Source organism: Oncorhynchus mykiss, chromosome 18 (assembly GCF_057628025.1).
Source record: "Oncorhynchus mykiss isolate SJ-2025 chromosome 18, ASM5762802v1, whole genome shotgun sequence".
Taxonomy (NCBI): Eukaryota; Metazoa; Chordata; class Actinopteri; order Salmoniformes; family Salmonidae; genus Oncorhynchus; species Oncorhynchus mykiss.
The window spans coordinates 69621809-69632289 of record NC_143039.1 but is presented as its reverse complement, the minus strand read 5'-3'; the positions used below and the strand labels follow the sequence as shown (position 1 = coordinate 69632289).

The 10481-nt window shown below is 43.5% G+C and overlaps 1 protein-coding gene across 4 annotated transcripts; it reads left to right on the top strand.

Moving 5' to 3' along the window:
- The first annotated feature begins 44 nt into the window (after positions 1-44).
- LOC110496668 (co-chaperone protein HGH1 homolog) lies at positions 45-9916 on the top strand. Of its 4 annotated transcripts, none has more exons than XM_021572687.3 (7): positions 45-135; positions 503-1150; positions 1357-1457; positions 1673-1771; positions 7509-7600; positions 7829-7951; positions 9509-9916. In XM_021572687.3, the coding sequence occupies exons 2-7, from the start codon at positions 609-611 to the stop codon at positions 9692-9694; spliced, it is 1143 nt and encodes a 380-aa protein (XP_021428362.2). In that variant the 5' UTR covers positions 45-135; positions 503-608; the 3' UTR covers positions 9695-9916. The 4 variants fall into 4 exon arrangements, with proteins under 4 accessions (XP_021428362.2, XP_021428364.2, XP_021428363.2 ...); XM_021572689.3 differs by having other exon boundaries at positions 70-135; positions 567-1150; XM_021572688.3 differs by having other exon boundaries at positions 115-391.
- The last annotated feature ends 565 nt before the right edge of the window (positions 9917-10481 follow it).

Genomic DNA, 10481 nt, shown 5'->3' with positions numbered 1-10481 from the left:
AAAATGAAACCAATCAGAACTAAGGATTACTTTTGGAAGCGGATATATCTATATTATCTGTAATCCTATTGGAGACGCAAAATGTCAAATGCGGAAGTGCTTAGTTATCAGCATGGAACGACCCATGTGGATGAGGTGAGTGTGCGTCATAATAAACGTTTGATCAATGTTACAGAACCGCACGATTGGTTTTAAATACAGAAATATGTATCAAGCCAGCTAGCTACGATGTACGATGTAGCTAGCTACGAAACTTTTAACAGTCAAGGAATTCGGATGGTTTTATATCGCCTGAGATATAGAAACTACAGTGAACCCATGTTCGACTGGCTAGCTAGCACGATCGAAAGGACTCGGATATGATCCTGCTATGTGACAGCATGATTTTATTGTAACTATTACTGACTTTGTAATTTATATTCACCATGTATGTTTATGTTGTGTTCTAGCTACATTGTATCTAACCAGTTGTCATTGGTCTAATTGTCCTCTCTCTTTGTAGCAAGCTTTCTTTACACTTGTGGAATTGTAACCCTGTATCTTGTGACTGTCAACTTTTGGATTAGTGAAGATTTGGATTGACCATCACACGTTGCCTGTCCACCATCATGCTGAGTGACGTGGAGGCAAAAGAGCTGCTGTCCTTCCTCACCCTGAACACCAGGCCGGACCTCAAGGGCCAGGCCACAGAGTACATCCTGGGCCTATCTGGCAACAGGGACGGCTGTCGCTACCTACAGTCAAAACCTGACTTCCTTAAAGCCCTGGTGACCCTCACCACCGACCCCTCTATCGCTATCGTCAAAGACTGTTACCACTCTCTCATCAACCTCTCGGCTGACGAGACCATGCACCAACCGCTGGTGAAAGACGCTGACTTCCTCCCTATGTTGTTTAAAAACCTCCTGGACCCAGAGTTTATGTTTGCAGACCGTATCTGTACGATCCTCACTAACCTGTCGCGGCACGTGAAGACGTGTAAAGAGGTGTTTAAGGCTATGCAGGAGCAGGAGATAGGTCTGACGCAGATAGTGGAAATCTTCTGCACTGAGGGCTACAACAAGCAGGTGTCACTCCATTACCTGGGCCCCCTCCTCTCCAACTTGACTCAGCTGCCCGAGACCAGACACTTTATCCTGGATAGGGAGAGGTCAGTGGCTGGGTGTTTAGCTCATGAGATCCAGGTTTAGCCTAGGCTAGGTTATGTCTTTTGACTTTTCTCATCATCTGGTAATACATGCTACATGCTATACATGCCTAAAGAGATGTCAAACTTCCTGCCCAATAAGTGTTACCTGTCTGTTCCCTGTCCAATGATGATGCCTGATCTTTGTGTGTATGTTTGATGGTCCACAGGTGTGTAGTGCAGAGACTCCTTCCCTACATACAATACGAGGCCTCCACAATCAGACGAGGGGGAGTCATTGGCACTCTGAGAAATTGTTGCTTTGACCATGGTAAGTGATGAAAAGACACACACACATACATGTTAATGGCTGTAGGACAGTCAGTTTTAACCTTCCTAGTTCATGCCCGTTTTGTGTTGAATTGAAGAGGATTCATTTTCGGTAAACGTTCTAGCTATGTTGACCTTTGACCTTGTAACATATGTTTCCAAGAAAGGGTAAGAGAAAAAAAGTTCTTGATTTGGATATCTTACGATTTCCCCCAGCTCATCATGAGTGGTTGCTGAGTGATGCAGTGGACATTCTGCCTTTCCTGTTGCTGCCTCTCGCTGGGCCTGAGGAACTGTCTGACGAGGAGAATGAAGGTAAGGAGGACACCACGGCAAAATGGCAGGGCGGCAGGGTAGCCTAGTGGTTAGAGCGTTGGACTAACTGAAAGGTTGCAAGATCAAATCCCCGAGCTGACAAGGTAAAAATCTGTCGTTCTGCCCCTGAACAAGGCAACTAACCCACTGTTCCTAGGCCGTCATTGAAAATAAGAATTTGTTCTTAACTGACTTGCCTAGTTAAATAAAGGTAAAAAATAAATACAAAAAAAAGTGTTTCTCATCTCCCTGCAGAACAGACAGGATCCAGCTGCAGCAGACAGCGTATCATGTACTGTACCAGGCACTGTGATTTCAGATGTTTCAACAGTCCTTAAATACATCCTCGGCCCTAAGGAATAGGGTGAAGTTGCCCCTAGACCAGTGGTATTCAAAAATCAATTCTAGTTAGTACATACTACTAACAATTTAATAACAATGGGGCGGCAGGTAGCCTAGTGGTTAGAGCGTTGGACTAGTAACCGAAAGGTTGCAAGATCAAATCCCCGAGCTGACAAGGTAAAAATCTGTCGTTCTGCCCCTGAACAGGCAGTTAACCCACTAGGCCGTCATTGAAAATAAGAACTTGTTCTTAACTGACTTAAAGATAAAATAAAAAAATAACAGGTTAGTTAGTAGACACTGATAGACACTGATATATACATCAATGATGTTGCTCTTGCTGCTGGTGATTCTCTGATCAGCCTCTATGCAGACAACACCATTCTGTATACTTCTGGCCCCTCCTTGTGTTAACTAACCTGCTTCAATTCCATACAACTCTCCTTCCGTGGCCTCCAACTGCTCTTAAACGCAAGTAAAACTAAATGCATGCTATTCAATCGATCACTGCCTGCACCTGCTCGCCCGTCCAGCATCACTACTCTGGGCGGCTCTGACTTAGAATATGTAGTGGGTGTCTGGTTAGACTGTAAACTCTCCTTCCAGACTCACATTAAGCATCCAGACCAAAATTAAATCTAGAATCAGCTTCCTTTATCATACCCTCGTAAAACTGACCATCCTACCGATCCTCGACTTTGGTGATGTCATCTATAAAATAGCCTCCAACACTCCAACACTCAACAAACTGGATGCAGTCTATCACAGTGCCATCCGTTTTGTCACCAAAGCCCCATACACTACATTGCGACCTGTACTCTCCCATTGTACTCTCCCCTGTAGCCAGTGGGTTTGGCGACGAGTATGAAGCGAGGGCTTCATACTCGTCGCCAAACCCACTGGCTACAGGTTATCTACAAGTCTCTGCTAGGTAAAGCCCCGCTTTATCTCAGCTCACTGGTCGCCATAGCAGCACCCACTCGTAGCACGCGCTCCAGCAGGTATATCTCACTGGTCACCCCCAAAGCCAATTCCTCCTTTGGTCGTCTTTCCTTCCTGTTCTCTGCCCATGACTGGAACGAATTGCAAAAATCTCTGAAACTGGAGACTCACATCTCCCTCACTAGCTTTAGGCACCAGCTGTCAGAGCAGCTTACAGATCACTGCTCCTGTACATAGCCCATCTGTAAACAGCCCATCTATCTACCTACCTCATCCCCATACTGGTATTTATTTATTTATTTATTTTGCTCCTTTGCACCCCAGTATCTCTACCTGCACATTCATCTTCTGCCGATCTACCATTCCAGTGTTTAATTGCTATATTGTAATTACTTCGCCACCATGGCCTATTTATTTCCTTAACTTACCTCATTTGCACTCACTGTATATATACTTTTTGGTTTATTTTGTTCTACTGTATTATTGACTGTATGTTTTGTTTATTCCATGTGTAACTCTGTGTTGTTGTATGTGTCGAATTGCTACGTTTTATCTTGGCCAGGTCGCAGTTGTAAATGTAATTGTTCTCAACTAGCCTACCTGGTTAAATAAAGGTGAAATAAAATATAACAGGTTAGTTAGTAGACACTGATATAACAGGTTAGTTAGTATAGACTGATATTTTTTATTTTATTTCACCTTTAGGTAGGCCAGTTGAGAACAAGTTCTCATTTACAACTGCGACCTGGCCAAGATAAAGCAAAGCAGTGTGACAAAAAAAACAACACAGTTACACATGGAATAAACACATTTACAGTCAATAACACAATAGAAATGTCTATACACAGTGTGTGCAATTGAAGTAAGATTAGGGAGGTAAGGCAATAAATAGGCCGTCGTGGCGAAATAATTACAATTTTGCAAATAAATACTGGAGTGATACAGTGCCTTGCGAAAGTATTCGGCCCCCTTGAACTTTGCGACCTTTTGCCACATTTCAGGCTTCAAACATAAAGATATAAAACTGTATTTTTGTTGTGAAGAATCAACAACAAGTGGGACACAATCATGAAGTGGAACGACATTTATTGGATATTTCAAACTTTTTTAACAAATCAAAAACTGAAAAATTGGGCGTGCAAAATTATTCAGCCCCCTTAAGTTAATACTTTGTAGCGCCACCTTTTGCTGCGATTACAGCTGTAAGTCGCTTGGGGTATGTCTCTATCAGTTTTGCACATCGAGAGACTGAAATTTTTTCCCATTCCTCCTTGCAAAACAGCTCGAGCTCAGTGAGGTTGGATGGGGAGCATTTGTGAACAGCAGTTCAGTTCTTTCCACAGATTCTCGATTGGATTCAGGTCTGGACTTTGACTTGGCCATTCTAACACCTGGATATGTTTATTTTTGAACCATTCCATTGTAGATTTTGCTTTATGTTTTGGATCATTGTCTTGTTGGAAGACAAATCTCTTTATGTTTGAAGCCTGAAATGTGGCAAAAGGTCGCAAAGTTCAAGGGGGCCGAATACTTTCGCAAGGCACTGTAGATGTGCAGAAGATGAATGTGCAAGTGGAGTTACTGGGGTGCAAAGGAGCAAAAAATATAACAATATGGGGATGAGGTAGTTGGATGGGCTATTTACAGATGAGCTATGTACAGGTGCAATGATCTGTAAGCTGCTCTGATAGCTGATGCTTAAAGCTATGAGTCTAGCTTCTGTGATTTTTTGCAATTCGTTAGTCATTGGCAGCAGAGAGCTGGAAGAAAAGGCGGCCAAAGTAGGAATTGGCTTTGGGGGTGACCAGTGAAATAAACCTGCTGGAGCGCGTGCTATGGTGGCCAGTGAGCTGAGATAAGGCAGGGCTTTACCTAGCAAGGACTTATAGATGACCTGGAGCCAGTGGGTTTGGCGACGAATATGAAGCGAGGGCCAGCCAACGAGAGCATACAGGTCGCAGTGGTAGGTAGTATATGGGGCTTTGGTGACGAAACGGATGGCACTGTGATAGATTGCATCCATTTTGGAGGCTGTTTTGTAATTGACATTGCCGAAGTCAAGGATCGGTAGGATAGTCAGTTTTACGAGGGTATGTTTGGCAGGATGAGTGAAGGATGCTTTGTTGTGAAATAGGAAGCCGATTCTAGATTTAAATTTTTATTTTAATGCTTAATGTGAGTCTGGAAGGAGAGTTTACAGTCTAACCAGACACCTAGAATATGTGGACAACTACAAATACCTAAGTCAGAATCGTCCAGAGTAGTGATGCTAGGCGGGCGGGTAGGTACGGACAGCGATCGGTTGAAGAGTATGCATTTAGTTGCAATTAACAGCAGTTGGAGGCCACGGAAGGAGAGTTGTATGGCATTGAAGCTCGTCTGGAGGTTAGTTAACACAGTGTCTAAAGAAGGGCCAGAAGTATACAGGATGGTGTCGTCTGCATAGAGGTGGATCAAAGAATCACCAGCTGCAAGAGCGACATCGTTGATGTATACAGAGAAGAGAGTTGGCCTGAGAATTGAACCCTGTGGCACTCTCATAGAGACTGCCAGAGGTCTGGAGAACAGGCCCTCCGATTTGACACACTGAACTCTTTCTGAGAAGTAGTTGGTGAACCAGGCGAGGCAGTCATTTGAGAAACCAAGGCTGTCTGCCGATAAGAATGTGGTAATTGACAGTCGGAAGCCTTGGTCAGGTTGATGAATACGGCTGCACAGTATAGTCTTTTGTCGATGGCAATTATGATATCGTTTAGGACCTTGAGCGTGGCTAAGGTGCACCCATGACCAGCTTGGAAACCAGATTGCATAGCAGAGAAGATACGGTGGGATTCTAAATGGTTGGTGATCTGTTTGCTAACTTGGCTTTCGAAGACCTTAGAAAGACAGGGTAGGACAGATATAGTTCTGTAACAGTTTGGGTCTAGAACGAAAGAGGTTGAACAGGCTAGTAATAGGGGTTGCAACAATTGCAGCGGATAATTTTAGAGAGGGTCCAGATTGTTTTTAGAAAGAAAGGGTCTAGATTGTCTAGCCCAGTTGATTTGTAGGGGTCCAGATTTTGCAGCTCTTTCAGAACATCAGCTGTCTGGATTTGGGTGAAGGAGAAATGGGGAGGCTTGGGCAAGTTACCGCGGACAGAGCTGTTGACCGGGGTAGGGGTAGCCAGGTGGAAAGCAAGTCCAGCCGTAGAAAAATGCTTACTGAAATTCTCAATAATCGTAGATTTGTTTCCTAACGTCAGTGCAGTGGGCAGCTGGTAAAATAACAGGTTAGTTGGTAGACGCTGACATAACAGGTTAGTTGGTAGACGCTGACATAATCGGTTCAAACTTTTTCAGCGAGGATCCCATTTTTTGGGGGGGACAGAATTTCTGGGTCCCCATTTTTTTCCCCAAAAAATTTCTTGCGATCCCACCCCAAATCTAATGACAACCTTAAAATAATGAAATTGAGTTTTACGTCAACAAATAACCTTCAATTTATTGCATTTTTAGCTCTTATCAAAATGAATTAAAAACCAATAAATACGTTTATTCAATACTATTTTATTTCAAATCGTCCTTCTCAAAAAACGTTTGTATATTTTCTGTCCTTGAGCTGTTCTTGCCTATTAATGTTCTGTATTGTCATGTTCTGTGTGGAGGAAGAGGAAGGAAGAGTAGCTGCTGCTGCTTTCGCAACAGCTAATGGGGATCCTAACAAAAAGTATTGTTGCGCCCCCCCCCCCCCCCCCAAAAAAAAAAAAAATACATTTTGCCGACCCCACTGCAGTTCCCTCGATTTTGAGTCAGTTTGACATTTTACCCACTAATGGTTAGGATTAGGGGAAGGGACGATTATCCTAGATCTATACCTAGGGATAACTTCAGAGCTCATTCCTATTCCCAGCTGCAACAGGAAATCATTGTGCCTGTGGCATGAGCATGTCTGCTGCAGTAACCCTCTCCTCCATAGGACACAATGTGTTTGTTCTGTGCAGATGGCAGGTGAAATTTCAAGGCATGTGTATTTGTCCCCACCTTGTGCATGGAGAGTTGATTAAAAAAATGTTTTACATCACAATAATGTCAGAGGGACCCAAATAGAAAATGTTGAAGATCCTTCCAAGGAAGTTGTGAATCTGTGCTGTACTCAGCCCGGGGTTCAACTTTAAAGGCGGTGGTCACGTAAAAATAGTTCAACATTTTTCATTTGTTTTGATGTTTTACAGTCTTGTGGCACATGGCCACGTTAACCAGTCTTTATAGAAGGCTACACAGCCTGAGATGCTAGAGAAGAATTCAGAAAGAGATGGTTTGCTTCACAAGGCCCTCCGTTTGTACTGTGAACAACATGCATTGATTAAAACACGTCAACTCCTTGATATAGCCTACTGCTAATGTAATACAGTAAGATATCTGCATTAAAATGTAGCCTAATACGGACTGTACATTATTCCTATTCAATGAAGGGTTACCCGTCGACCTCCAGTACTTGCCCGAGGACAAGAAAAGAGAGGAGGATCCCGACATTCGCAAGATGCTCATTGAGACCATGATACTGGTTGGTGTACCCATTAGTCAATACCATGCCATGCTTCCACCAACACTTCAAATCAAAGCTTATTTGTCACGTTTACAGATTTTCAGATGTTGCCGCAGGTGCAACGAAATGCTTTGTTTCTGGCTCCATCTTTGTCACTAAACCAGAAAAGCTCTTTCTGTATAACCCAAACTGATTTTAGCAGCTGGAAATACTCCTAACCTGACGTTTTTCTCTTGACGCACCCAGCTGACTGCTACCAAAGTGGGCCGGCAGTTTCTGAAGACCAAGAACACCTATGTCATCATGAGGGAGTTCCACAACTGGGAAAAGGAACCTCACGTGGCCGCTGCTTGTGAGAAGCTCATACAGGTAAACTACGAATATACACTGAGTATACTAAACATTAGGAACACCTTCCTAATATTGAGTTGCACCTCCTTTTGCCCTCAAATTAGCCTCAATTCGTTGGGGCATGGACTCTACAAGGGGTCAAGCATTCCACAGGGATGCTGGCCCATGTGGACTCCAATGCTTCTCACAGTTGTCATGTTGGCTGGATGTCCATTGGGTGGTGGACCATTCTTGATACACATGGGAAACGGTTGAACATGAGAAACCCAGCAGCGTTGCAGTTCTTGACACAAACCAGTGTGCCTGGGACCAACTACCTTTCCCCGTTCAAATGCACTTAATTGTTGTGTCTTGTCCATTCACCCTCTGAATGGCACACATACATAATGCATGTCTCAGTTGTCTCAAAGGTTAAAGAAGGATTTTTAAACCGTCTCCTCCCCTTCACCTATACTGATTGAGGTGGATTTAACAGCTGACGACAATAAGGGATCATAGCTTTTGCCTGTCATGGAAAGAGCAGGTATTCTTAATGTTTTGTGTACTCTGTGTATAATTTACAGTAATTTTTAATGTGTGTTAGGTTTGTACTAAGATCAACAAACGGTTGCTGTAATTCTGAGGCAGACCTCTGCAGTTAGGGTTTAGGTTTACCCTATTAAATCAACCCAGAGCAACCTCACGGTGAGCTGCTGCTGCGTTATTCACAAGCAAGTCCAGATTTTCCAGCTGTCGTCATGGCACCTTGGTAACCAGTACGTTCGGGAATTTCATGGCTTCTTGTTGTGCTTGGTAAGACACCCCAGTCTACAATGCCAATTAATCTCATGACATGTCAGTACTCTGAGTGCTGAAATTTACAGCAGCGGCTGACTGAGAAAATGGAATCTATATCCCAAATGGCACCCTAGTCCCTACATAGTGCACTACTTTTAACCAGGGCCCTGTGGAGCCCTATCGGCCCTCGGTAAAAGTAGTGTACTATAGGGATCCATTTAGGTCACAGACAGGATGTTCTGATTGCCTGGAAAAAGCTTCCACTGTTCCTTCCTTGCATAGTGCCTGCTCTGCAGTGGCATTCTGGTAGTGGGGAACGACTGAGTGGAAAAGATGTCACTCGGTCTTGGGTGAAACACCCTGATACACTCCATACAGCTAGGAGATCCCTTTTGAGTTCTGGTCCAGAGGTACGAGTTCAGTCTTTAGCTACCCAGACAGTTTAACCACAGTCATAAAGCATATAAATCTAGCGAGTTGAAATCCAAGCATGATATTTATCTAAGATTAATGGTCTTTTTATGCTGAATCTTGCGCTTAACAAGGTTGTAACATTTTATCATATTACTTAAAAATACATTTTTTTTTTTAATTTTGGGAACACGTCCTGATGCCGTTTTGACGTTTCTTGAGCTAATTTGTTGTCAACTCCAGTCTGTAGTAATGTGGAGGATGTCATTGGAATATTTTGCTCTCTACAGTTTTTTTCACTTAAAGTAAGTCTTTGTTAATGTGTTTGCCACCAGCATTGATGCATCCTTTTTTGTATGGGCATGTCTGTCTGTCTCTCTCTGTCAGGTGCTGATCGGGGACGAACCGGAGCCAGGCATGGAGAACTTGTTGGAGGTGGAGATTCCTGAGGATGTGGTGGTGAAGCTCAAAGACATGGATGCCAAGGAGCAGGAGCAGTTGGAGAAGGACCAGGAAGATCTGTTAAATCCAGACAAGCCCCAGCAGTGTGCTGGCATAGTGAGGATGATGTAGCAGAGAGGTCTTTTCTACATTTCATCTGAGCCACCATCTGATGAACAATGGAACCAAACCAACTGCTGACTGGAACGAACAGAAGATAATTCTCGCCATCACAACAACAAACTTGCATGTAAACAGGATTCGGGGAGGACTGTGTTGTATTTTCACATAGTACATTTAGACAACAAAAGTCAAGTAACCATTAAAATAATATCATTTTGTTTTTAACGAAAAGAGTCTGTCCTTGATTTATTTTCTGTAGGAACCCCAAAATGTTTGAGTCCCAAATGGAATCACGTTTGAGCCCATAGTAGTCCATGGTAACATAATCCATGGTTAGCAGCCACTAGGTACCATGGTTAGCGGCCACTAGGCTCGTAGCCAGGAGTAGGAATCCTCAGGCTGCCTTCAGACAGTTTACCTGAGAAGCTGTGCAGCTGCCTGTTGGGCTGCTGGTCCTTATGGGCTGAGCTGGGCTTCCTGCTGTTAGGTAGGTTGTGGAAGGGCTTGGGGGTGGAGGGCTGCCACTGTAACAGCTTCTAAATCAGGTCCTGGCAGCCTGGAGGGGCACACACAGCCAGGGGACATTAGGACTGCAGCTCTTTATGGCAAAGTAGTTTTATTGACTTTAAAGTAACATCAAGTAAAGACAGGCTCACATCCAACAAAAGTAATCTTTTTTTTTTCAATTTACATCACCACTGTTCTATAATAATCATACAAATGTATAATTGAAGGCATTCGTATTTAGGTTTCTTTCGAGCTGGGCTTAATGCTTATTTGGGTATGCTTTCTTTCC

What these genes read in the sequence shown, in the direction of transcription:
- LOC110496668 (XM_021572687.3), top strand. Translation starts at nt 609, where the DNA reads ATGCTGAGTGACGTGGAGGCAAAAGAGCTGCTGTCCTTCCTCACCCTG. An exon ending in GTCTGACGAGGAGAATGAAG is followed by an intron (nt 1,772 to 7,508) that starts GTAAGGAGGACA and finishes TATTCAATGAAG; the next exon opens with GGTTACCCGTCGACCTCCAG. An exon ending in TCATTGAGACCATGATACTG is followed by an intron (nt 7,601 to 7,828) that starts GTTGGTGTACCC and finishes TGACGCACCCAG; the next exon opens with CTGACTGCTACCAAAGTGGG.